The sequence below is a fragment of the Oenanthe melanoleuca genome, chromosome 5 (genome assembly GCF_029582105.1).
Source record: "Oenanthe melanoleuca isolate GR-GAL-2019-014 chromosome 5, OMel1.0, whole genome shotgun sequence".
Taxonomy (NCBI): Eukaryota; Metazoa; Chordata; class Aves; order Passeriformes; family Muscicapidae; genus Oenanthe; species Oenanthe melanoleuca.
Genome location: NC_079339.1, coordinates 24,152,795 through 24,179,635, shown reverse-complemented (window position 1 = coordinate 24,179,635; position 26,841 = coordinate 24,152,795). Strand labels below are relative to the sequence as shown.

General features: G+C 50.1%; 1 protein-coding gene across 1 annotated transcript; it reads left to right on the top strand.

The window, feature by feature from the left end:
• Positions 1–22,305: 22,305 nt before the first annotated feature.
• SLC35C1 (solute carrier family 35 member C1) lies at positions 22,306–25,959 on the top strand. Its single transcript, XM_056492538.1, has 2 exons — positions 22,306–22,971; positions 24,703–25,959. The coding sequence occupies exons 1-2, from the start codon at positions 22,431–22,433 to the stop codon at positions 25,260–25,262; spliced, it is 1,101 nt and encodes a 366-aa protein (XP_056348513.1). The 5' UTR covers positions 22,306–22,430; the 3' UTR covers positions 25,263–25,959.
• Positions 25,960–26,841: the final 882 nt, after the last annotated feature.

The following is a 26,841-nucleotide window of genomic DNA, read 5'->3' as shown; positions in this document are numbered from 1 at the left end:
GACCATGAATGTTTGGTTTCTCTTTAAAGGAAAATTTCTACTGCCACCAGTGGAAGGACAGCCACAGGGTCTCAGCCTGGGCCAGGAAACAAAAGTGAGTGTGGTTTGATACCATCAAGCAACAACCCAGTTTTAGGTTTGAGCGTGGGAGGACTCTGCTTCTTTCTCAAGCTCAGATGGCTGCTATTGCCTGAGCCCTAGGAGCAGGATGTATTTAAATATTACTGCTAATTGGGAGTATTTTAAGTTTGTATTTCTCCTAAAAATTAGTTCTCTTGATTGGAAACTCTAAGTCAAAGCATAAAATAACTGTAGGTTGATAAACCTCATGTAAATGTAAGTACTCACAAAATGCCTGTTTATGGCTCAAAAGTAAAAGCTAAGCCAAGAACTCAGGAGGCACCCAAAACCTGGAATTAAACACAGCAGCAGAAGATGGCAGCAGCAATGGGCTAAGTGCAGCTAAAGGACTGTCCTTGGCTCAAGGATGAGCTTGGTCACATTTGGGAATCTGCTGCAAATACCAAAAAAGGAGAGAGGCTCATTTTCCACCCTTGTCCTAGCAGTGACATCTGCAAGGTTGAAATCTGAACTGCTGAAAATCCACAAGGACCCCATAGCCAGAAACCAAGCTGAGTTCATTAACTGCCTCTAATGCTGCCTTTAATAAATTGTATGGCTTTTAAATGCAAGCATATTTTGAGAGACCTCTTTTGTCTTGTATCTAGGACAGGTAAGACAGGATCGTAAAACCAAGTGCAGATTCTGACTTTGCACATGTTTCGGTTAATTACCATCCAAATTAAAGCTTATTCAACTGATGAATTTTTTAAAAATCATCTAGTGAATAAATGCAATATTAAGCCTTTCAACACAAAGTTAAAAAAAAAAATCCGAATAAATGTTAATTACATAATAGCTTTAATAAGCTGGTTTAACTACAGTGGAAGCTGGCAAAAAGCAAGTATTGGGTTTTGCTGACCAGCACCAGTCAGCTTGCTTCAGGAAAACAGGGAAGTAGCTCAAATGTGAAACAAGATTAGAGTGGATTATTTAAAGGCTTCCTGTTTACAGATTTAGATCAACTTGAATTGAAATCAATTCATCCTTCCTGCCTGGAAGCGGTTTGCTGAGGAAAACGATGATTTTGGCAGATCAGGGATTGTGGCAGGTGTGATTGCCCCTCATTACCTTTTCACATCTCTCCACAGAGAGGTGTTGTACCTAGTTTATATTTTTCAGAAGAAGGCTATGAGATGAGTGGATCATCTCTCAGTACTTCTACTGAAGAGACACTATTGAGCAAGGATTTCCATCACCCCTAGGATGCCACACTGCTGGATCATGCCATGGAGCTGCACGGTTGGCAATACCCTCGCCAGGTCCTCACCCCTGCAAGGAGGGAAGCAGGATGCTGGGTGCCTGCTGTCCCCAAGCACCCCAAAGCTGCAGTGACACACTTGTGTCCCCCATGTGCCCAGCCAGGAGAGGGGCTCCTGGCAGAGCTGCTGCAGACGGGGCTGGTGTGACAGGCAAATCCCCAGTGCCCCGGCAGTGCCAGATGCCTGGCACGTCAGTGTTGCTAAGAGAGGAGAAGTTTTAACGTGTTGATTAATGCCCTGACTCTGGGTGAGTAATTAGAATTAATGTGGGATATCAAATCAGGAAATCAGGCATTATTAGGAGGAATTAGTGATTTATTTTCATTTTACGCCTGGCTCACCCCGATCCCCCAACACAGACGGGGGATTTGGCAAGAGATGAAGTTCCTTACTTAGAGCACAAGGATGAAGAAGTAAGTGGTGATGGGAGGAGGAGGAAGAAAGGAGAGACAGCTCCTACATAGTTAATCTCATCACAGCCATGCCTCATCACTGCCTGTGACTGCTGGGAGCAAGGTGCAGAGCAGCAGTGAGGGACCATTGCCACTGCTTGGAGTCCCAGCCAACTGCAGCTGGAGACATGGTGAAAGCCCAGTAACCTTTTGAGCAGGGAGGTGCCATTCAAATATGGCAGAGGTAAATCCATGCCCCTACAGCATGGCAGGGCAGCAAAGCAGGGGGGAACCTCACTGGTGCTAATGCTGGGGGGCTTGGTCAGATGGGTCCTGCCCTGGCACAGCAATGGTGGTCAAGTGGGCTGCAGAACCTTTGCCCAAACGCCCTGCCACATCACAGCCACTGCTCCAAAGCTGCTGTCAGTCAGCACGTGGGTGCAAGAGCATGTGTGGCTGACAAACAGCTTGCAGCAGACAGATTCCCGAGGCACCACAGGGTGAGGGCAGGCTGGGAATCACAGACTCGTGGGATTGTTCTGCTTGGAAAAGACCTTTAAGATCACCAAGTCCAAACATTAACCTAGCACCACCAAGTCCACCACTAAACCACATTCCTAAGTGCCACATCTACATATCTTTTAAATATTTCCAGGGATGTGGACTCCAACACTTCTTTGGGCAGCCTATTCCAATGCTTGACTAAACCTTCAGTGAGGAAATTTTTCCTAATATCCAACTTAAACATCCCCTGGCACAGCTTGTGGCCATTGCCTCCTATCACTTGTTACTTGGAGGAAGAGACCAACCCCCTGCCTGGATACAACCTTGGTGAAAGGAGCAGGAATGCTTGGAGTGGCTTAGCAGGGACAAATGGCAGCAGAAGCATCCCACTAGCCTTTCATCACCCAAGCCCTGCATTTGCCGGGAGAATTTAAATGCTAATGAGAGCAGAGCTGGTGGTGGAGTAGGAGACCCAGAGCTGCTGGTGCCCAGCTGGAGTGCTGGTAGGAAGAAGCAGGGGGTAACCTCAGGGGGCAGTGCCCCAAAAAACTTCTTTTCATGATCAGACCTATTTTCAAATTCATCCTCTTAGGGCAGAAGTTTTAGACAGAATTTTTTCAGTCTTTCTTTTTTTCCCCCAAGAAAATGTCATTGGTATAGTTCATAGTACCCCCTGTAGCATCTCAGGCGTATTTAGTGCCTTTGATATGTGCAGTGTGCGTCCTCTCTCCCTCCCATGCAGTGGGAGAGAGCTTCAGGAGCAGTGCTCAATATGCACAAAGGCTGTCTCTCAAGAAGTTTATCTTCACCAGAAAAGGCAGGCAACCTTTCTATTTATAATTACTTTGAGCCTATAAACAGGTTAAAAAGCCTTCTCTCTCTTTCCTTTCTGTTCATTTGCCAGAAAAGAGAGGAAAGCAAACAAGCTGCAGCACTGTGTGGCTCAGTCAGGCTGTGTAGTGGAAAAATCCTGTGCTGTCCTGGGCATTGCAGATGGAGCCTGAGAGCCACAGCTCAGCCTTTACCTCGTACCTGAAGGTTTCGTCCCAGCTGAAGAGGCAGTCGATCTGCTCTTGCACAAAAAGAAAGCAAGACTTATTCAATGAGGTGCCCAGGAAGAAAAAGCAGTCCCTGCCCTGGCACACAGTCCTGTTCAGGGAGGCAAGGATGAAGAGCTGGGTTTGGCAGGGTATGAAGACAGCAAGAGTCCTGTCTACCAAGCAGGAGGGCTTGGGAGGTTTCAACCCCCACTAAGGTTCACTGACCATGCACTCTCCGAGGAGGCATAAGAAATTGCAGAGCTGACTGCTAAAATGCAGCCTGCTGTGAAACATCACAACGATTTACATGTAGATTTTAATCAGAATTGAGATGTATTTGTTTAATTAGCACCACTGCAACACAGGCTTGGATGGAAAAGCTTCACCAGGAAATCAGGTTAATGCAGAGCTGGACACTGAGCACCCCAGGAGAACAGGCTGCATCCAAAGAACCTGCTACATTGGGACAGCTTGATCACTCCTGCATGGGGAGCCAGAAGAGGCTTTCTAATGTGGCACTAGCAGGGCAATCAGCTCTTGGCTTTGACAGAAGATGCTTTAGCCTGAGGAAGAAAAGCTAGGGGCCATCACAGCAACCAGCAAGACCAAGTGTGGCAGGAAACAGTGGTTTTTCACCAAAAGCAGTATATGTCACTCAGTTGAGTTAAGTGAGGCTTAAAAACAAACCAAAAAAAAGCCCAACCAAACAAACACAAAGAGAAAGAAACATGTATTTAGAATAGTCTGCTTTCTCAGCCAGTGTCTGGAACATTTAGTCTCTGCCTGAAGACAGCCCAACCAAACCTGGAGCGGGAAGGAAGGGGTGATGCCAACTGGCACCTGCCAGCCCAAACACAAGGACACTCTTCAGAGCAAAACCAGGACTGCCTCAGCTGCATCTGAAGGGGCAGGGTCATCCAGCTGGGGTTGCAACATGCTCACAGTTTCTCTGTGATGGCACTGACAGTCCAGCTATGCAGTTACATGTAAGCCATACCAACAGCTAAAAGACATGAAGATATCACAAAAAACCTGCAGATGTCTGCATGTAAATTTTTGCCATATCAGTTGTTTCCAGCCTCTCAGAAAGAAACTGGGCATCTGCTCAGACCTGCTGGCAGAGCAGTGGCATTCTGGGGCCTGGGCTTGGGCACAGATACTGAGGGACACCATGGCAAGGAGCTGATGGGGGGCAAGAAGCAAAGCCATGGCTGGGAAGAGGGAAAGAGACAGAACTACACGAAGGGGAAAGCCCAGTACAGAAGGATGTGAAATCACCAGTGGGACAGAGTGGATGGTAAAGGACAGAGGTGCCAGCTGGCAGCTGCCTGCTGGCTGTGGAATAGGAACTGTGTCCTCCTCTGGCCATTTTCAGGGGGTAGCAAGGTGACAGTGACTTTCCCTGACCAGCTGTGAAGGAAAACTTGGATTACTGCAGGTGTCGCTTTCGGTGCTGGCTCCTGTACAGGGCAGGAGCAGGTTGAGGGTTTTAAATAATGAGGCACGATACGCTTGTGAGCTCAGTGATGGATTGAGAGTGGCATTAAATGGGACTCAGTGCCTGTCTTTATCTTGTCTTTAGCCATCACAGAGCGGGTGACATAAATGCTGAGCACTCAGGCCATGGGATCTGCTGCCTTTGCTGGCCTGGAAGCAGGTAATGCCAGCAGCAGAGTGCAGAAGGGGCCAGGGGCATCACAGACCCCACAGCCCTCTTTGCTCCTTGGTGCTCTGGAAGGTCCCTTCTGAAGGAAATGTGTTTGGAGGCCCTGTAACCCTGGCTTACTAAAAATTCTTCTTGTGCACATCCTCAATTCAAAAGAATTTGAGGAAGAACAAGAAAAATCAAAGGTTTTTTTCATACGAGGTACTCTATCTCATTACGTGGAGCTAAAAGATGTTCCCCCTGCCACTTCTGTCCTGATGACCCTCTTCCTTTGGTGCTGTCAGCTCTGATGTCACAGGGATGGGCTTGACTCACCCTGTCCAGGGCTGCAGCTCCTCCTCCCAGGGAAGTACTTCCACAGGAGCCCAGAGTGGGAGAGGGTGGATGGGCAATGCCCAGCATAACCCTGAATGCCCAGCCCTAATCCTGGGCTCTGCAGAGCTTGTCTCAGGGGCTGCCATCCCACTTGGCACATGGGCTGCCACGCTGCCTTCCACGGTGCCCCTCTGCTCCTTCTTGTCCAGGGGCTGCCAGACACCAGTGCCCTTCTCCCTTCATCTCCTGGAACCTGCAGGACACAGCTCAGCCAGCCCAAAGCAGGGGGCTGCTGAAACAAATCCCTAAGGAAGGGAGCAGCAAGTGCCACGTGGGGACAGGCCAGGGGCCAGAGCAAACATAGAAGTCAGGGCAGGGGAGAAGGCACGGTGGCAGGCTGGCTGCAGGCAGGGAGCTGCAGGCAGGCTCTGGCTCCGGCAGTGGCAGGCACAGGCAAGGCTGGGCTCCACTGCGGCAGATTGATAGGTGTCTGGTGGAAAACATCCTACTGATAGGCCAAGAACAAAAGGCAAACAGGGAGAAATGACAGCTGCTGCTGTAGCTTTTCCATCATCGGTGCCGATAGCAGCCGCAGCGCCTGCAGCCCCGCGATTGATGCGTCTCCGGGGACTCCGGAGCGCGGATGCCACAATCAGGAAGGATAAAAGAATTGCTTCTGGAACCCGGAGGAGCCTTCGGATCCTTATCAGGAACAAAAAGGACATCAATCTGGTGCCAGAACAGGCCTGTCAGGCGCAGCCACACGCTCAGCAGCCGGCCCAGCAAGGCTGGCAAAGCACATCCATGGCTGCCAGGCCCCCTCCCTCGCAGGAGAGCTCTGCTGCAGCCAAGCAGCAGCGGGCAGCAGCACCGAGACCCAGCCCCTGCTTGGCCAAGAAAATCCTTGGCAGGAAAGATGTGGTAAACAGAGCAGGAGATGAGGTTCTTTGGAGTCCCAGCTGGCTCTGGAGGGGTTGGCCCTCCGGGCTCGTGCAGGCTGACAGAGCAGCTGGCTGCCCCCTGAGCCCCAGCCGGAGCTGAGGTGCCTCCCAGCTGGTCCCCTGCTATCCAACCCCTCCAGTCCTTTGCACTGACAGTGGCAAGCATCCACTCCTCCACAATGCACAAAGCTGGCATTTCTCCTTCAGCTCTACAGTCAGGTTTAGTTTCTGGGCATGCTGAGAGGTAGGGAGGAGGCACAGAGCACACCTGTTGGTTGAAAAGCACCCAAGTGTTGTGGTCTCCTGGGACTCCCAGCCAAAGCCTGCTGCAGGAAGCCCAGCTGCTGCACCTCAGATCTGTGGGGGGGCCTGGTACTCACATGTCATGGAAACACAAGCAGCACCCTTTGTCTGCCAGCGCTCGTGGCTTGGAGCAGTGATCCCAAAGGACCTTAGTGCTGCCTCTCCTGATGCAACCTGGCTGGTATGCCTCCAGCTTCTTCTGGGGTAGGACAAACCAGCTGCTTGGTCACCTGGGCACAGCCAGCTCCTGGGCTGGCACAGCTGCCTCTCTCGTGGGTGGCCAGGGCAGCTGGGCTGGTGAATCTGGAGCTGGCAGAAGAATGGAGGCTGCTTTCTGCAGCATCCATGCCTCCTGCTGAAATCTTACACCCCCAGAGCCAGGTGTGGAGCTTCTTTACTCTCTGGTGTGCCACGACAGGGCTGAGGGGACCAAGGCTGCTTTCAGGACTGCACACATCCCCCTCACCCACTGTCCTCCACCCCAAAGCAGATGTAAAACACTTGGAGCACCATCCCCATAAAGCTAGGAAGAGTTGATTGACATCACTGTGCAAAGAGCTATTGCCTAATGCACCTGTGACAGCTATTTCTTAAAGTCCATTCCTTGTCTGATGGGGGAAGTAGGACAGCACATCAGCAGCCTGCTCTGAGCTGCTCCCCAGCCTGCAGAAAGGCTTGGGGACCATGGAGTGTCATGGCACAGAGTTATTCTGGGATGTGCAGGTACACCAAACCTCTTCTTTAAACCATGACTTTCCTGGTCGTGGTGATGAGCAGCAAAACCACGAGATTTGTGTGGCAGAAATGATTTTTAGCCAGAGAGGTGTTTTGTTTGGCTCTGTGCACACAGACACACGGCGTGCACAGCCACAGGGAGCTGTGCTGATTGAGTTAAGTGTGGCCAGACCTTGCTACGGTGCAGAACAAGTGGTAATGCTGTGTAAAGAGCTCTATGCTGTATGGAATTGAAGCCAAGAGAGAGTTTTCAACATCATGGGGAAATTACATTGTGGCTGTTTGAATGTCCACTGCTACTGCCCTCCAGAGAAGGCTGGAGATACTTCTCCCTCTTCTGGAACATTTGTCTCTGTGACTGTTTTGCATGGGCACTTCAGCTCATACAGGGCTATTGGGCAGCTGAGCTCCAGAGGAGGAAGGGTTTTGGGAAGGGTTTGAAGTGCTGCAGCCCACACACTGGCCATGCAGGGCAATGGTGGTGCCATTCACAGTGGGAGACACTTGGAAAAATACAAGGATTTGGGGACAAGGTTTTGAGACTCAAGGCAAGCTGGAGAGCTGTAAAGGGTGACCCCATTGCTGTGCCTTTCTCAGGATTTGCTTTTTCTTCTGCAAACCCAGTTCCCAATGGCAGGAGCATGTTTTTCTCTCTCTCCCACCTCACTTCACTTTTAAATAAGCTTCTATCCCTCACTGCTTGGAGAAACACTTTGAAAACCTGACCCTGATGCACCCTAAAAGCTCAGAAAGCAGGAAGTAAATAAAAAGAGCATTTTCCTTTCTAACTTAAAAAATCACATTTAAGAAAAAAGCCCAGCAATCTCCTAACCCTTCTTGCCCTGATTCAGGAGAATTTTTTTTCCTCTTTCCTTTCAAGGCTAGCGCCTCTGGGGGATTTGGAGTTGTGGTGGCAGTGCAGAAGAAGCCAATGTGGCCTCTGTGCCCCTTCCTGAGGATGTTCAGTGGTCCCAGTGGCTGACTAATGCTGTCACCTGCCAGCCAGCACTTAGTGGCTGTGGGGGACCATAGCACTGCTCTCACTGACACCCTTTCCTGATGTGGAGCTTTACCATGAGCTTGGATGCAGCCACAGAAGCTGTACCTGTGCTGAGAGCCTTGCCACCCTTCTCTGGGTCTAATTCATAGTCTGGCCAGGGGCTAATGCACTCACCTGGAGCTCTCTGGTGGCCAGTGGTCCCTGTCCTAGTCCCAGAACCCGTCCTGGGCACAGGGTTGTTTTTGGCAGAGAGGGCATCCAGCCCCCAGAGCATCCATGGATGAGGTGCTCCATATCTGCTCCCCACTTGTGCTCATCAGCTGTAGGTGCTGGCAGGAGATCTGGAGCTGGAAGTGGGCTGTGAGGCACTGGCAGGTAATTGCCAAAGCAAGCAGGGCTGCATTAATTGAGATGATGGCAGCCAGCAATGTGCTCTCCATTAGGCTTGGCTCTGCAGCAGCCTGTGGGGAAGCAGGAAGGACAGGGGGACAGGGGACAGAGTCTGCTTTGCCACAGTGATGCTTCAGGCAAGGCACTGCAAGGGGGCAGAGGGGAAAGCTGTGTCCCTCTGGGTGCTGTGAGCACTGTCAGCTGCACCTCTGCCACTCCCTGAGGCTGCACACCCCGCTGGTGTGGCTGTGCCTCCCCCAGCACTGAGCTGGCTTGGCTGCTGTGTGCTGGGGGAGCCCTGGCCAGGGGACAGTCCTGCCAGAGAGATGCCAGCGGCTGACGCAGCACAGGGTGGGAGGCAAGCAGCCATCTGTGACAGGCATGTGCCTGCCCAGCAGGGAGGGGGGAGCTGCAGCCCCCCTTTTCGCCCCCTCTCCTCCCACCTGCTCTAGAATCGTGCCTGGAGGTACTGCAGGCCCTGGGGGGATGCTGCAGCACCCTGTCCCCAAACGACTCACTGACGCACAGGGAAATATCACTCAGGCAACACGTGAGAGTGGGAGAAGAGGGAGGCGATGCAGGCCAGAAGCAAGGGGTGTGAGCAGAACTGAGGAGGCAGCTCAGGGCTGTCAAGGCAGAAATTTGGCCTCTCAGAGCTGGGGAGTGGCTGCAGACCTGGCTGGCTGAAGGTGCAGCAGGACAGAGGGGAACAGCACAGCCAGATGTGGTTCAGGTCCTACTGCCTGTGGCTCAGATCTTGCCTGGGGCCACCCTGCCAAGCTGCTAGAGCAGGGATGCTTTGGGTTAGCCTGGACTTGCCAGATCAGAGGGTTCTGCAGGAGCTGGGAGCAGTGGCCACAGGAGCTAATAGTTGCAAAGTGAATTGGAAAGAAAGAGGTTAGCTGCTGTGGTTTGTCTGCAGTGACCATGAGCAGGGCTGGAATGGGGTGCCCAGGAGATGGGCAGCAGCCAGTGACCACTTGTGCCATCCTCCCTGCTGTGTGCCATGGGCTGGGCTGCTCTGGAGGTGGATGCTCCTGAAACAAGCATGTGCCATCCACCAGGGATGTACCACTGCCCAGGGAAGGCTGTCACCAAGGTGAGGGACCTTGCTCTGTATGGGGGGCAGAAAACAGATGCAGCTGCCTAACACTGTGTGCTGCAGAGATCAAAGCCACCCTAATCACAGGTGGTGTTCTCAGCTCAGCCACAATGCTGCCCACTGAGCTGTAGGGGAATGGTTCAGTCAACAGCCTGAGGAGAAATGGTTCAAAAAAACAGCTGGTGTCACTGATGTGGGATGTGTGAGCCAAGGGTGAGGGCAGAGCCCTTCCCCTGTGTAAGAAAGAGGCTTGCAGGCACTGCATGGCCCAGAGGTGCTCTTTCAGCAGGCTGTCTCTTCCACACCCAGCACACAGAGGCGTGAGGAGGGACACCAAACATCTGCAGGAGTATAAACATCTCCTCTGGCCTTGACCAGGGGCTCAGGGACCCCCAAGGCACAACCTCACTGCATCCCATAGTGGGGCAGCTGGCAGGAGAAGGGAGGAGCTGGATGCAGCTGTTATGGCAACAGAAGTTCTCGAGATAGGGAAGGGAAAAGGCACTCTTTAAAGCATGTTTCCATGGCAACAAGCATCTTCAAAGGACTCTATAAAAACAGAAATTTAAAAAAATAATAAAAAGGTTTCCATAGAGGTGGGGACTTCTGTGAGCTGAGCTGCCTCAGGTGCTTTGAGAGTTAAATGAAGAGCCTGGGACTTCCTGGGAGGGGATAGGGCCAGCCCTTCAAGGCAAAGGGGAGTGGGGGGCAGAGTTTTGCAGACTGGGAGTTGTGTCATGCCCCCTTCCTCCACCCCATGTTTGCTGGTTTTTTGCTAGGTGCCATAGGTTTTTTGCTTTGTGCCATAGGATGGCCAAGTCTGGCAAAGACAGCAAGAAACAAATGGCCTGGAAGAAGCTGAGGGGAAAAGAAATACCTGTGCTCTTGCTTTGGCTCTTCCAGCCTTGCTTTCCTTACCCAGGGAAGGACCTCACATCGCTGCTGCAAGAGCTTGTGAGCTCTGCACCTCCCAGGGATGAGAGGCTGTAGGTGGTGAGCTTTGGGTCAACACTGGGAACATGCAGAGTGACTGCCTGCTGAGGACAGGGATGTGGCAGCATGGCCATGGCTGATGTGACAGCAAAGGGCAGCTGTCCATGGGGGAGCAGCAGTCACAGCCTGCTCTCTGTGGGGCTGGGATGACATGGGATGGCATGGCATGTCCACCCCCTTCCCTGCAGAGATGTGGACTCCCATGCCTTATTTTAACACTGCTGTTTAGCTTGTTGACTAAAAAATTCTTCGCTCAAGTGATCCTGATGCAGAATAATGCTCCTAATCCTGCCACCAGCCCCTTGGGATGCTGGAGAACAAGCACTTTCCTGAATCCATGCTCTACAATCACATACTTCCACTCCTTTGTCCCTGATACAATAATCCCGCACATGCTCCTCTACTTTTGCCAATAGATTTCGAGATGTAACCTTGCCTGAAGACTTCTTTGAGAGGCTTTTTTGTTTAATTGTCTGCCACAGCACAATATTATTGGCAAGTGGTGCAGGAGAGTTTGGCCTCACACAGTGTAACAGAGGCTAGAGGTATGTTGAAAAGGACAAGTAATAAAACAGAAGTGCATTAAAGGGCTTCCTTCAAGTGTGTAAGTGAGGGAGAGTCTACAAAACCAAAAGGGTGCAGCTTAAAGGACTGTCTGAGCTAGCTGGATACAGCAGGGCTGCTTGGCAGAGCATTTTCCTAGCTTGGAGGAGGCAGGAGGGGAATGATCCAGAGCAGGGCACTGACTGCCCAGGAGTGCCCTGTGCTGCTGCAAAGGCAGGAGGCACCACAGCTGGACTCCAGCTACTGTTCACTCCCTCCAGCAGCTCCAGGTAATGACACCAGGGTAAACCACTCACTGCAGTTACTTTTATCAGGTAATCAGAGTCACATCTGCAGCCCCACTAGCACAAAATGAGATATGAGAACCCACTGCTGGGGAATGTGGAGCTCAGCACGGGGTGTGTAACAAAGAGAACAGGGGGGATCAGGGTGATGCCATTCCAAATGTGCTGGGAAGTATGAACAAGGGATGAGCTGGGGATAAGATGCACACCAACAGACCTCACTCCTCTCCCTGTCAGACCCCAAGCACCTGCATCAGGACCAGGGGAACATGTGGGACTGGCTGTGCCTGAGATAATTCCCCTCCATCCTTGGGACTTGTTTTTCTCTAGCCTGTCTGCCTGTGTAGGCAGAGCTGGAGTGGGGCAGAAGTTGTGAGTGCTTGTTTTCAGTGAGCTCTTGGGAATTATCTTTATACCTTTTTAATATCCTTTGATGAATAAGTGGAAGCAAAGAAGGGGTGCCCACATTTTGGTTCTTACTATATGGACCCACAAAGAGCAGGGCAGCAGGGAAGCAATGCCACAAGATGCACTTCTGTCATTGGAATACAAGCTGCTGCAAGGAGCCCTGCAGCTCCTGGGTTATGTTACAGCAGCCAACAGCTCCTCTGTGAGGCGTAAACTGGCCCTTCTATGCTTTAATCCATGGAATAATTTTCAGGCTGCAACTTGCTGTGCATTGGAGCACTGTCAGCAGCCCTCTTGCTGCTCATATCCTGTGTTCTTGATACACAGAGAAAGATAAAAGGGGTTGTTTCAGTTTCACTGCAGCAGGAGCACTGAGCCTGCTTCCTGGGCCCATGCCCAGCCTGAGCCTGCTTCCCAGCCTCACACAGGCTTCTCCTCAACTGCATTTTACCTTTCTATTTACACAGAATCACAGAAGATGATGAGTTGGAAGGGACCCACAAGGATCATCAAGCCCATCTCCTGGCCCTGCAGGATCATCCCCAGAAGTCACCCCATGTGTCCAAACCTCTTGAACTCTGTCAGGCTGATGCTGTGACCACTTCCCTGGGGAGCCTGTTCCACTGCCCAGCCACTCTCTGGGTGAAGAACCTTTTCCTAATATCCAATCTAAACCTCCCCTGACACAAATACAGGCCATTCCCTCGGATTCTGTCACTGATCACGACAAAGAAGAGATCAGTGTCTGCCCCTCCTTTTCCCCCCATGAGGGAGAATTTTGCTGTCAGCCTCCACTCTGCCCTGGACTTTTTCTTGACTTGGGGTAGTGCTTCCTCAGTATCAAGATCCCAAGCTACACGGAGGTTGAGGATTTCAACTTACTAGTTTTGGGAGATACAGTTCCAAGTTGATCCCCTGTGCCCTATTCCAGCTCCTGTCCCCCCTTAGCTGTTCACAGGTTCTTCAGGTGCAACAGAACTGGGTGCTGGCTTTAAAGCATCCACTCCTGCATTTGCAGCATGGCCTTCATGCTATGCATATTCATTTAATAATAGCCAAGGCCCAGTGTATTCCCAGCCAAGCTTGACCTAAATTCAACAGCAAGGTTTATTCTGCAGCTTGAATTGCAGTGGGTAGGGGAGTCTGCAGCAGCTGGAGGAAAAAAGCAAACCTTGAAAGGGAGAAACTTGGATTGAATTAAATCTGAATCAAATCACAGCCATCTCCTCTGTGTTTCTTTCATTGGAAGTTCAAATTCTGTTTATTGTTCCCAGTGCCATAATTTTTAGTTTCCAGTGTGCTGCAGGATTTGCGAGCTCAAATGGCTGTAATTGTTATGCAGGGGAATTTTGATTGCTGTGGCTGCTAGAAATTGAGCAAGGGCTGTGGTGTAGTTTGGATGATGGTTTACCAGCTTTCAGAGTCAGCCCTCTGAAAGGTTACCTAGCAGTAAGGTTACTGCCTCTGTGAGGCAGTACTGGTTCGTTCTTTCATCACCTGTGGAAGGTGCTCACTGGGCTGATTTATTTTGTGTTACTGCCGTGACATTCAGGCATAAAGGGCATAAAGAGGTGTTCTCTGGGAAAATGAAGATATTCAGGGCTTCACAATGACAAGATAAACAGGCCTTACTCACGTGCTGTTAACCACTGTAACCCCAGGAGGGGTAGAGCAATGATATGCTTAATCCTGGCCTGCTTGGCCAACTCTAAACTTTGTTAGTCAGCTCCCTGGAGGAGGAACAAAGCTGCTCACGTATGTACAGCTCTAAGCTATTGGCTGTGCTCCAGAAAGCAGTCCTCTCTGCTGCTGGAGAAGGATGCTCACCAAAGCTTTGCTTGTGCTCTTTCAAACACAACCCCTTAAGAAATTAATGCTCAACAGATCCCACCTGAAATGTGCAGAGAAAGGAGAATGCCACATTTCCCTGAAAAGTGGCACGAGCACACTGTTGGCTTCAAGTGTGGCAGGAGCTTTCTGGGAGCTTTCTGTTAATGCCTTGTGCTGAAGAAGCTCTGGCATCCTCTTTAGCAAGGCCTTGGGTCCACCTCTACCATCTCAGCAGTGCTGGAAGAGACTGGGAACAGAGCTGGATGGAGTAGGATGAGGAGGGAGATGCCTTGGCTGGCCCTCCCCAAAAAAACATCAGAGCAAACCAAACAGCTGAGCAAGCCAGGCAGGAGTTTTCAGAGCCCAGTTAGGGGCAGACACTCTGCCCAATTGACCAGCAAAGCAGATGCCACAACAGATCCACTTCTTACCTGAAAAGCCAGCTTCAGCCCAACTGCAGAGAACAAAGCCAGAGCAAAGCAAAAGCAGATCACCCTTTGGTTTCTCCACCTGACCTAGCCTTAAAAACTCAATTTGAAGGTGGCATTAGGGAAGTAAGACATCGTTTATCAGGAGTGACAGATACAATCTATAAATTAGCATGCTCAGCCTGGGAGGCAGGAGGCAGAGATATCTATCACTTCCTCCCCAGCAGGCTGATACAGGCACACAAATTTGGCCAGTTCCCCAGAGCATCATCCAGTCTCCAGCAGATCTGACGACCCAGAAGTGCTGGGGAGGCAGGTGGGGATATTACATGGGAGAGACCTGGAGAAGAGTGGAGCTTCTGACTCCACCCCACCCTGTCCTCTGTGACCTGGGAACAAGTGGAGCCCCAGCCAAATGGGGTTCATGTCTCACTCTAAAGGCATACTACATTTTTAAACATGCTGTCAAGGCATCTGAAATAGGATGAGTTACAAAATGGCTGCAGTCCATTAGAGAAAAGCTAGCTATTTTAAGATACTTCTACATAGTTTGCACCCAAAAGAAAGGATAATCTATAGAATTATATTTGCTTTTTATGTGTATAAACTACTGTCTCTGTGCTCAGTAAATCTGGGGTTTTAGCCCAACCCTGGGAGATTCTGGGTGGCTTTTGGTGATGCCTGGCATTACTTTGTTGTAAAAGACACACAAGCAAGGACATGCACAGCACTGTCCTGAGGTGCTTGTCTCACTGAATCCCTTTTCTATGCAAAACCAGAGAAGCTGGCCCAAATGCTGGAAATAGGTTCATCAGGATGCCCCAGCACAGCCTCACTCCCACCCTAGATTCCTGAGTCTCTGAATCAGCCTGTCCCTGTGGGGAGGAATGACTCTGGGGTGGCTGAAGGGACCATTCCCTCCAAGGCACATGGAAATGAAATGATTAGGGAGCTCAGATGGTGCAGCCAGGAAGATTGTTAAAGGCCTCGTAAATAAGAGCCCATGTAGACAGCAGGTACTGTGGGGCTTTATGGGCCTATAAAACACCCTGAGCTGCCACAAAGGCTGGAAGGGTTGGGTAGGAAATCTAATTTCACAGGATTTAAAGCAGGTGAGAGAGATATAAATGTATGTTTTTAATAGTAATTAATGCTGCCATTCAGAAGCACTTAAGCAGTGGGTTTGGAGAGTTTCCAAAGGCTTGCCTCATAAATCACAGCCCTCTACCTGCCTGCTCCTAAGGGCTGGGCTACTGCTCCCTCACCTGACCTGGCCTTGGCAGAGGGGCATTTCCAGCTCCAGGCAGAGAGCTCAGCATCACTGCCCAAGCCATGGCAAGCAATCATTCCCAGCCATACTTTCAAACCAGGGGTCACCCTGGGATGCCATCCACCCTCTCTCAAGGTTATCCCCTCTTATTCAGAGATGGGGGACAAAGGAGCATCTTCTTCACTATTTTTTGTTTTTGTGGGCTGCTGGTTTTCACCTTGCCTTGTAGAGTCATTTTTGCTGCACAGGCAGCCGGGTCCCAGACAGTTCCTGCCTGGCAGGAGCAGAAAGCAGAGGCTGCTGCAGCCCACAGGGATGAGGTGCATACAGGGGGGTGCCCAGGAAACATTCAGGAACTGGGCAATGTATTTAATCTGTGATGTTTTGTGTGTCATACTGTGATTTCTAGTTTGTCACCTGGGCCTTCAGGGCTTGATTCCCTGCCCTTCTTGGGTGGTGACAGAGGCCAGCATGGGCAGCTAGAGATGTGCCTTAGCATCCCCATGCACCCCAGAAAGCAGTGGCAGAGCTCCCAGCCCTTGCTGCATTGTGTGCACCCCCTCCTGCCTCCCACGGCTGCACGAGGGTGGCAAGGTGACCAGCATGAGCTGCACCCCAGTCCTAGCCCCGGCCCCCAGCCCAGCCCCAGGCTTGTCCCACCCTGCCTGGGAGGGCTCCAACCGTGTGCCAGCCCTGCCCTCTAGTGTCCCTTCTGCCACAGCCGCTCCTCGCAGTCCAGCTCGTTCCGCAGCACCGCTGGTACAGATGTGCAGCCGGCACTTCGGTGGGACTGCTCCCAACACAGCTTGGCTCTCGCGCCAGGGAGCAGGAAAGGGGAACGATCCAGGCTCAGATATTTGCCAGATGGTGATGATGTCATTTGGGGTGGAAGGAACTTGCTACTACCTTTATCTCCAGTCTCTGCCCACGGTCAAAGTAGGTACCCATCGTTTCCATAGTCAAAATTCTGGAAAGGAAGCCAGGAGGGGACAAGACAACCAGGAGAAACCTTCATTACCTCTTTCTTATGCACTTCCACTTATGCACAGTGAGACTATCCTAGCTGGGGATACAGCATGCCCCAGATGCACAGAGGGTCTGAGATGTGGCCAATTTTATTAGCTGATGGGACACCTGCACTGCTTCCAGAAATAGCTCAGATTTGCAAAGCTCAGGGCTGCTTTGATGGGGTAGAGCCCTTGCAGAGGTCCTGTTGCCTCTCTACAGAGCTGAGTCAGCATGACTGCTCCAGGGACCTGGCACCAGATGTCCAGAGATGGAAGAGCCCAGGCAGTGCTGGTTTGGATCCAGCTTCAGAGCTAGTTTGGATCCAGCTGGGAGTTAGCCCCTTCTGGGCTGAGCTCCAGCAGATTCTGTGTGAGTGCCCCGTGTTCTAGGGTCCAGGAAGGTGTCTGAGCTGGGTGCAGCTGGATCCAAGCACTTTCCAGCTAGTGTCACCAGGCTGCTGCAGGACAGCATGTGGGGGAGGCACCAAAGCATTTTGCAGAAGCTGTCTGGGCCAACAAAGCTGGAACAGAACCACAGCTATAAAATCCACCTAGACCAAAACTGTTCCAATTCCGCAGTGACACCAGTCCCCCTCTGCACTGGACTCCCCTGGAGTTCCATGTTTTTCCACAATGAAACTGCAGCAACATCTATTACCCTGCTACAGCAGGAGGAGGGCTGCAGCAGTAAAACTCTGCCAAGGCCATTTCTCCTACAAACCGGGGGAGTCTGGAACAAAGCTGTATTGTAATGGGAAACATCAGTGCTAGCAATAGGTGTTGTATGAGGACAATACTAAGAGATTACTCAATTGTCTCCCCTGATTCATGTTTACTACCCTAGCAGACAGAGACCTGATTCAGCTAATCTGATCTGACACATCAATCTTAGATTTTGCATTGGCCTTCTTCTCCTGTATTGATTATCAGCAAATGCTAAATAATGGTATGACAGCTGAGACCTGTTTTTACCAGGTGATATCTGCAGTTCAAACTTGAAACCTTGAAAGCTCAAGCTAATTGTGATGATACACACAGCAAACCAGAGGAATCACCAGCAGGTCCAGTAAAGTATACTTACATGCTTGTATATATGTGTGTTGATACATGTATAAATCTAGATTGATATGTTAATTTGTAAGCTCTATGCTTTAGAAATGTCAGCATGAAGGATGTTTGTGTTAACTGGAAATCAGATGCCTGTACTTTTAAATACACTGCTGATAGGATTTTTTCCCGTGTCCCTTTCTAGATAGTGGAATGAGTCCTGTTTCTAACCCCAAACCCAGAAACAAGACTGGCAATGTTTTCTGCTGCTTTGTTTGCTCTTCTACATGACTTGCAGAGGGCCTATTCCTACAACAACACAGCGGTCGATATGTCCAGGTCCCTTGTGTGGCCAGAAATGCAATCTGTGCTGTCTCACCACCAGCTTTGATGTACACCCCAAAGCCCATTGCTGTTTTATCAGCCAGGCTGCTGGCTATCAGCTGATTTGCATGCTTTCAAGTAGGTCACCTAATTTTAGTGGGGAGAGCTCTCCCCTTGGAGGAGCAGCACCTCTCATAGTTAAAAAGGTTTTCTGATCACATAGGAAAGAAGTAAATAGGGTGCAGGAGTGTGTGTCTGTGGGTCTGTGTGTCTGTGTGCACGTCAGTAGCAGGCAGAGCATCAGGCGTGCAGGGCAGGCACCTCACAAGACATGTGAGCAAGGACACTACCAGCCAGATTTCCCTGCATAAAGAACCTGTCAAAGCTGCTTATTTTCCAGCCTCAGACCTCCACTGGTGATAATTGTTTATTTTGTAAGCACTCAGGCAACATGAAGCAGCACACTCCCAAGCCAGGAATAATCCTCACAATATGTGCTACCATGTTAACACACAACAGGCAGTAGGGTAAGAAAATACTGAGGTCTCATCTGCATATAGAAGTGAATCTTTGCTGCTGTAGCATAACAAACATGTTCTGTAGTGAAGTTAAAATTATTTATCTTCTCCAAAACCAAGGCTAAAAGGTAACTTCATCTGCCTGTAACTGCTTGCTTGTAAAATAATCAACAAAGCTGTAACAAGATCCTGAGGCCTGGAAACTTGAACCAGGCAATGCCAAGCATTAAAAGGAGTGTGCATTATTTAGTGGGAAAGAACCAGCCATCAGAATAACATTGCTAGTGCCCTATTGAATTCAGTCTCTGGAAGTATTTTTAATCAAAATTGATTTATTTTTTTTCTCATAGAAGATCAGGTTTAATTCAAGTAAGATTTAATTCAGGAAAGCCCAAGACTGATGTTGTACAGGAGGCCAGGCTATGTTGTCTAAACAGCTTATATTGGCATTATAACCTCCTTATTCCTACCTTTACTCTGAAATTTCTAAACCTATAACTTTAAACCACCTTTCCCCGCAAAGCAAGGCACCCTTGTGAGGCAGGTAGGCAGGCAGGGCTATGGCAGAGTAATTCTGCTGGTCAGTTTTTGCACCTAGGAAAGCCTTTTCTCAAAGCACTTGTCAAAACTATTGCTATGCTGTAGATAAGCTCTGCCTAGGGAGACTAACCAGCACAACTATCACAGAACTACCTCATTATTCAAGAACAAATCACTTTTATTTTGGAATACACTGTCAGCACCAGGGAGTTATATTGGCAGAGGTGAGAGAGTTATTCTGGTTGATTTTCCCATGCAGACGTGCCATACATGTGTGAGAGGGCTGTAGGATAATCCCCCAGGATAAGCAATGAGGATTTTATTGATTGGGATATTTCCAACTTCTGCAGGCCAAAGCAATCTTCTGTGCACTGAATGAGTGAACAAGACACAATGGGAGGGTTTTTTTGCCTTCTCCAACTCCTGTGTTTAGTTTAGAGAAGGCACTTTGCACAACACTAGCAAGTGACAGAGAAAAGAAATATATTTATATCTGACTCTGATTCTGCCAGAGGTACTGTCACTCTTGCAACATTAGTGGTAGGACAGGTCAAGTTCCTTGAAATTCAAGCCAAATTATGTGATGCTGAGGCCACAGGTATGTATAACAGGCCACGAGGACCTACAGAACCAACTGAGTGCCCTACACACAGGCTGTTTGCTTTCTTTTTTTCCTGACTCACACGACTTATGAGAGGAGTGCTGGGCCAGTCACTGGAAGAAGGTGGATGGGAAGGAACACAGGATATGAAGTAATGAGTAAGTGCTAGCTGACTTCTAGCAGCAGGATCAAAGCGTGGCTGAGCTGCAGGGAACACCCGCTGGTCATTTCAATAACAGCTTTCTTTCCCTGCCTTATTGCCAGCCCCTCTCAGAGTCACAATCTGCTGTTTCCATGGCAGGAGCTGCATCCACAGGATGTCACAGCCCATGTGAGCTCAGGCAAGCACCATGCATGGGGTGCTGTGCAGGCAGAGTGGGGAGAGTGAGCAGGCAAAACTCGCTTGGGGTTGCAAGGGCGCTACCAGGCACCTCTCACAAGGTGCAGGGCTGAGAGATGTTGCTCAGAATACAACTCTGAACACTCCTTCACCCTGCAGGGCACTTGGGTAGTCCAAAGCAAGCACACCAGCACCAGCTTTCTTTGTCCAGAGGGAACGTGACTCCCATCAGAGCCCAGATGCTCAGAAGGCAAGGACTGTGAGGAAGGGCAGAATCATTTACTAAACCAGCTGAGGCACCTGCAAGGAAAAAAAAAAAAATCAAGTGTGACTTCAGAGATTTGAGAAAAGAACGTTATGCCTGAAACATTTTCCAGCCACACCAACTGGCCCAATTAGGAACATCACTTTTCTCCCCACAACCCCCCTATACTTTTGTCCTTCCCAACTGTAAGAGCAGCAAAGATTGCCATGGGGGCCAATTAATGCTGCTGGCTTTGCTTCCAAAATCCTCTTAATTATGCCCTGTGCAAATTAGTGGGCCCCAGGACATTGCAAACCAGACAATTTGCAGAAGCCTCAGCTGAAATAAGTGAGGGTCATACTGACCAGTGTTTGACAGAGCTCACTGCTGCCTCCCCCACTACATGGAATCTGGCATTAATTTCAATTTATTTCATCCTGTCCAGCAGGTTGAATTCACAACATGCTAGAGTTTGTTATTGAAAGGCTTCTTTGTTATAAAGCAGCATTAAGAGAACATGGGATGTTTTGGCATGTGATTATGGGCAGATGGGTGTTTTATACCTGGAATGATGATGTGGGACTGTGGGATAACTGCATTAGCATGAGAATGTGTGAGGCCTATCCTAACACCCAGGCTACATTGAAAGCACTCAGCCTCTGTATTGCCTGCAATGTAGCAGGGTAGTGCACAAGTCAGCACAGGCTGTACCTCAGTACTGGAGAGGTAAATGGCATTGGCAGAGACATTCTCCTGGTGAGACATCAAAATTATTGATGCAGGAATGGGAACTAGGCAGCTGACTCTTGCCTGTGCTGTCCTTACTTGCACATGTCACCATGCCTACTTCATCTAAGTCGTATTGGGAAGGTTTTATTTACCTCCACAAAAATGCAAACCTGTTTTCTGTAAAGAAGACTTAGGCAGCAGAGTAAGCATACTGTGCTTTTGATGGGATGTGGGCAAAATCCATGCTAGCAAACCACTGCATGTCCAACACCAAGATCCCACTTGCTCCAGCCAGCACATGAAGGATGCTGACACGAGCCAGCAGAGCAGGGCTGTTCCTGACACAAGGACCACCACCAGTGCCCTCCTGCCACCCACTGCCCAGCCATGCCAGGTGGACACACTGCTGGTCACCATTAACACCCATGAGTGAGGCAGCCCCTCCCCAGCAGTCCCACAGCAAGACCCTCCCTCCTGGCTGTGGAGAGTGCCCAAGGATTGTCCTTGGGTGAATGCTCCTCATTAAACTGCCCCAGTTGCTATCTACCCCTGCTGTCCCAAAATAGGTTCTTTCACCCGGTGTGCAAGAACCAATCCACACACAGAGTTGAGGTATTTGATTTATATGCAGTTCTGCAGGGAAGGGGGTGCTGAGTGGCAAATCCACAAGGCCAGTGTGACAGCAACCAGAACTTTTCACTATTCACATATTTTCGCAAAGGTATTGTTTGCTATAGAACAAAGCTAATTCATTGGCTACAAGTTACCTAGATATTTTATTGATTAATATTCTATCTTCTATCGACTGACTATTTTCTTGCTTCTCGTGGTTATTGGTCTGCATGCTCAGTCTTTCTCTTCTTTTGGGTCAATGGGTTTCCTGAGCTGGTGCTCAGTGAGTTGGTGGTTGTAATCACCCCCTGTTAGAATTACTTTTTACCCGGTTGGAGCTGATCTCAGCACAGTTATTGAGTTGTCTTTATTAGTTTCTCCCTTAACTTAGGGGTACTGAAAAACATCCCAGGGCCTGTAAATTCTATATTCTTTGTGTGCCCTGTCAGCTTGTCCCCCAAGCTTTGCTAGCCTCCACCTGGGTCTGAGGTCGTTGAAACGTATGCAGACCTAAACCTTAACAAGGCTGTTCCGCCGACAAGTAATTTCTTTTTGACACTCCACTTAGGGCTTGCTTGTTCGCTGCTCTCTGTTCCACGGATTAAACCTCCTTTCTTGTTGATTCGGCCTGGAAGCACACAAAGTTCGGATATCGGAGAGCATCCTTTCTTAGGCGCTCCCGTATAATCTCACGGCTCTCCGGAGCGGCGCGGCGCGGCGCTGCCCCGGGGCGGAGCGGGCGGCGGGGCCGGGCCGGGCCGGGCCTTCCCCCGCCATGGCGGCGCGGCCGGGGCGGCGCCGAGCGGCGCCCGCGGGGCGTGAATAAAGCTCGGCGGGCGGGGCCGCGGCGCTCCGGGCCGCTCCGGGGCGGCGGCAGGACGAGGCGGGGGCCGGCGGCCGGCGCTGGCGGCCCGGCCCGCCATGAGCAGAGCGCAGCTGACGCGGACGGGCATCCTGCGGATGGCGCTGGGCGGCGGCGCCGACCCGCTGCTGCCGGCGGAGGGCGGCGGGGGCCGGCGGGCGCCCTTCCTGCTGCGGGCGCTGCGCATCGCCGTGGTGGTCTGCCTCTACTGGTTCACCTCCATCGCCATGGTCTTCCTCAACAAGTACCTGCTGGACAGCCCCTCGCTGCGCCTCGACGCCCCTCTCTTCGTCACCTTCTTCCAGTGCGCCCTGACGGCCGCGCTCTGCCTGGGCCTCAGCCTGGGGGCGGCCTGCGGGCCCCCCTGCTCCGGCTTGCCCGCCCTCCGCCTCGACCCCAAGGTGTCCCGCAGCGTGCTGCCCCTCTCCGCCGTCTTCATCGGCATGGTCACCTCCAACAACCTCTGCCTCAAGCATGTCGGCGTGGCCTTCTACAACGTGGGGCGCTCCCTCACCACCGTGTTCAACGTGCTGCTCTCCTACCTCCTCCTCAAGCAGACCACCTCCCTCTATGCCCTGCTGGCCTGCGGAGTCATCATAGGTGAGGGGGAGCAGGAAGGGCTGCACCCATCTAACATTGGAGAGACGGTGATGAGGTGTCTTTCCCTTGGGAAGTCAACCCCACCTGCATGGCAGCTTCCTGGTGGTGAGGTGGGGTAGCTCAGGGCTCATGCCTTGCTCTGTCTATGGCAAATTTTTGTGTCTGGAGGATGTAGGTGACGCATTAAGAAAAGAAATTACTCTCATTTGACATAGTTCCCTTTTTCCTTTGAGCACTAAAGCGTATCAACCCTCTAATGAAGTTTAATTGGCCTTACCTTTTTGTTTCTTCCCTCTGTACAGGCTATAAAATAGCAGGTGGCTTTCTCCCTGTTCCCAAGTCCTTGTTGATGATTAACTTTGGTAACAATGACATTTATGTCAGCACCACTGGGACCGTACAATAGAGGCAGCCAATTGGTTTTTACAATAGTCTGAACGCATGTGATGAAGGGTTAGCTGATCAAGCCGAGCATAAAACACTACGAGATCTAGTTGTGTGGTTAGGATGTAGGGCAAGGCATTGAGTGACTTAACAGGAATGCTTATAAATTGTCCATTCCAAAGGCAAAGTAATCCCAAAAGGTACCTTCCACTGAAGGGCCATTTGGATGCCAAGAGTGGTGTGCTGGTGATTTCAGTCTGGTTCCAGGTGTGCATGCGTTCATTCAGTGTTAGACAGCTGGATGGAATCAGATGAACATGGGAGAATCTCAGCTCCATGGAAGAAGTGAAGAGGAACAGAGCTACTGTATTTTCTACAAGTGATGCAAGCAATTGTCTTCAGCTAATCTTTTGTTCAGGCATTGCCCAGGAGTGTGGTGCCTGGCAGCCTGACAGGCTTTCTCTAAGATGAACACTCTGTCCTCCTGGCTCCATCTCCTTTTGCTGTGAGAGCGCTGCTGTGTGCCTATAGCAGCCTAGCTGAGCATCCTTTATGGCCTGACCCCAAGCCCCTCCTGTCTGTGCATCGAACCTAGTTGTATCTGGGCTTAGTTTCAAGAGTCAGGTGCTTTGCAGGCAACTTCCCAGACAACCTCCAACAAGAAGCACCTAATGGAAATGTGCAGTGCTCCTTCAGTAGCTCATCTCCCTTTTATGTTTTGCTTATGAGCTGCATGGGAGAGGTCTCCCTTTCTGCTCTGGAGATGCAAAGCCTGTAGCTCCTGTTTTGGAGGTGGTTAGACAGTGCTTTGCACATCAAAGTTTAGCATGAAGATACTGCACACAGTTTCTGCCTCTTTTTTGATCATGCTTAATATTACATCCATGTTTTTACTGTCTTTCCATCTTCTTCTCTGACCTATTTTTTCCTTCCTGTTAACAGCAGAGAAAAGTCTATAAAGCTGGGTTTATTTCAAACTTAGAAGAATATTTTTTCTATCTATGTGTCAGTTTTCAGCCTTCAATTAAAAAAAGGTCATCTGAAAATTACCTGTATGGAAAGAATAGCTGGAATAGTAGTTTGTGAACTAGTGCTGCCTGCTCATTGTGGGAATTAGTCCTCTGAGGTCGAATTACCTGCACAATAAATTTCCTGCGCTCCCAAAAGAAGTCTTCCCAGGACACTAGTCATGACATTTTGTGTGTTCACTTAATAGAAGGGGGAAGCCCTTAAGCCTGTTTCTTCTTGTTGTTGTTCACTAGAAAGTAAATTATGATTTTTTTGACTGTATATTTTTCTGTATATTTCAGCAGTTCTTCAGATGATGCCTGATTTGTTTGGTTGCAGGTGGCTTCTGGCTGGGTGTTGACCAGGAAGGAGCAGAGGGCACTCTGTCATGGACAGGTATATTCTTTGGGATCTTTGCAAGCCTTTGTGTCTCTCTCAATGCCATCTACACCAAGAAGGTGCTGCCTGTGGTGGATGGTAGCATCTGGCGCCTCACCTTCTACAACAACATCAACGCCTGTGTCCTGTTCTTCCCCCTCATGGTGCTGCTGGGCGAGTTCCGCACCCTCTACCACTTTGACAAGCTGGGGAGCCCCAGTTTCTGGGGCATGATGACCCTAGGGGGAGTGTTTGGCTTTGCCATTGGGTACGTGACTGGCCTTCAGATTAAGTTCACTAGCCCGCTCACCCACAACGTGTCTGGCACAGCCAAGGCCTGTGCACAAACAGTGCTGGCTGTTATCTACTTTGAGGAGACAAAGAGCTTCTTGTGGTGGACGAGTAACTTGATGGTTCTCGGGGGCTCCTTTGCCTACACGTGGGTGAAAGGACTGGAGATGAGAAAGGTGCAAGAAGATCCCAGTGTCAAAAGCGGTGAAAGAAATGAGACTGGTGTGTAGGTGGCTCCTGCACCTCTATTTTTGGGCCTGGAGGGGGATAAACCTTTGGTGCTCCTTTCCTCCTGGGGAGAAGAAGAGCAAGGAGCAGGAAAAATGCACCTGCAAAGTGTATAGGGAACTGTGTCAGGAACCAGAGCCAAAGACCTGACTGGATCATGTTTTATCTCACCCTGTGTCAGAGTTGGGGAGAGCATGTGTTGTAGAGATCAACTGGGGATTTTTTTGTGATTGTTTTTTTAAAATGGATGTTGTTATTTACCTAATCTGGGAAATTTGCATCTTGAGGGGGGAGGGGAGGGGTGGGCTCATATCAGACAAAGACCAGAATGGGAGCATTATGTAGTTAGGGATCTAGAATTAACTAAATGAATGCAATCTGAAGTTAAAAAATCCTGGACCTGCAGATAAGGAAGAAGCAAGTAGCCAGTCTGTTTGAGTTAGACTTCAGTAAACTGTTCTGCTGTATAAGGTTTTTGCAACAGCTGTTCTTCCTGTTGCCCCATTCAGTGCAGAGGATGGAAATTCTCTCCCTTCTGGCTATGTGCAAGTCTAAGTAACAGCAGTGCCTCCACAACACCTTTCCAAAGAGTCAGTATCACATCCTTCTGAGGTTTTATCCTGTATTGCTTTACACCTGACTTATCAGTTTGATGAAGCATGCTACGACTCAGGAATTAAACTTCTCATTCTCTCTGCACTGTGTCCAGTGAGGGAGAGCATGCTCGCTCCAGTGGCCTTTTTCCTGGAGGAGTGAGCTTGGCCTCCGAGACAGACCGGAGCAGAAAAGTTATGCTGAAACATTTGCTGCTTTAGGGTGGGGATCCCAGTTCACTGGGGGGTTCACAGCACATCTCGTTACCCTCTTTGTAGGGGTTGGGTTTCTATTGAAAATGGGGTTGTTACCCATTCACTTGTTTCAGGGAGCTTGTTCCGTGTTTACTTTGTAGCTCCTCTAGTTTTTGTGCCTTTGGATTTGTTCCTTTTAAACAACCCCGTGGCCAGCTCAGTGAATCCTTCAATGCAGTGAGTTTTACTCAACTGTATCAGTCCCTTTGCCTGGAACTTGCTGTCGGTCAGATCTGCAGAAATCTCTGCCCAACCCACCCCACCCCTCCATCTGGCTCTGTGCAATGTCTGTGTTGTGATTTCTGATTCCTGGGGTTAGCAGCAACATCCTGTGGCAAGCTGTGATGTTGCACCAGCTTTTTAAATCCCTGGCCCTTTTAAACATAAAGTTACTCAGCGATCCTGGGCAGTCCATGCCATTGCTTCATACCCTGCTCCATGGATCCTACATGATGTACCATGCCCTGTGAGTGATGTCTGGTCACACGTACCAAAGAACACTCAATTTCTGCCCAGAATATGTTCCTGTTGAATTTCGGCGTTTGGAAGGGACTCCTGCTCCAGCTTTCATGGCCACAGGTACCCTTTCAATGCAGGCAGGCATACGGGATCCTTAAACATTTTTTGTTGTTTTTTTTCTTTATTTTAAGGGAAGGGCAGATATGTAACGTTGGCCTGTCACGGCCATCCCTGCTGACTCAATTCGGTGTCGCTCTCTGCGGGTGGCAGCGGC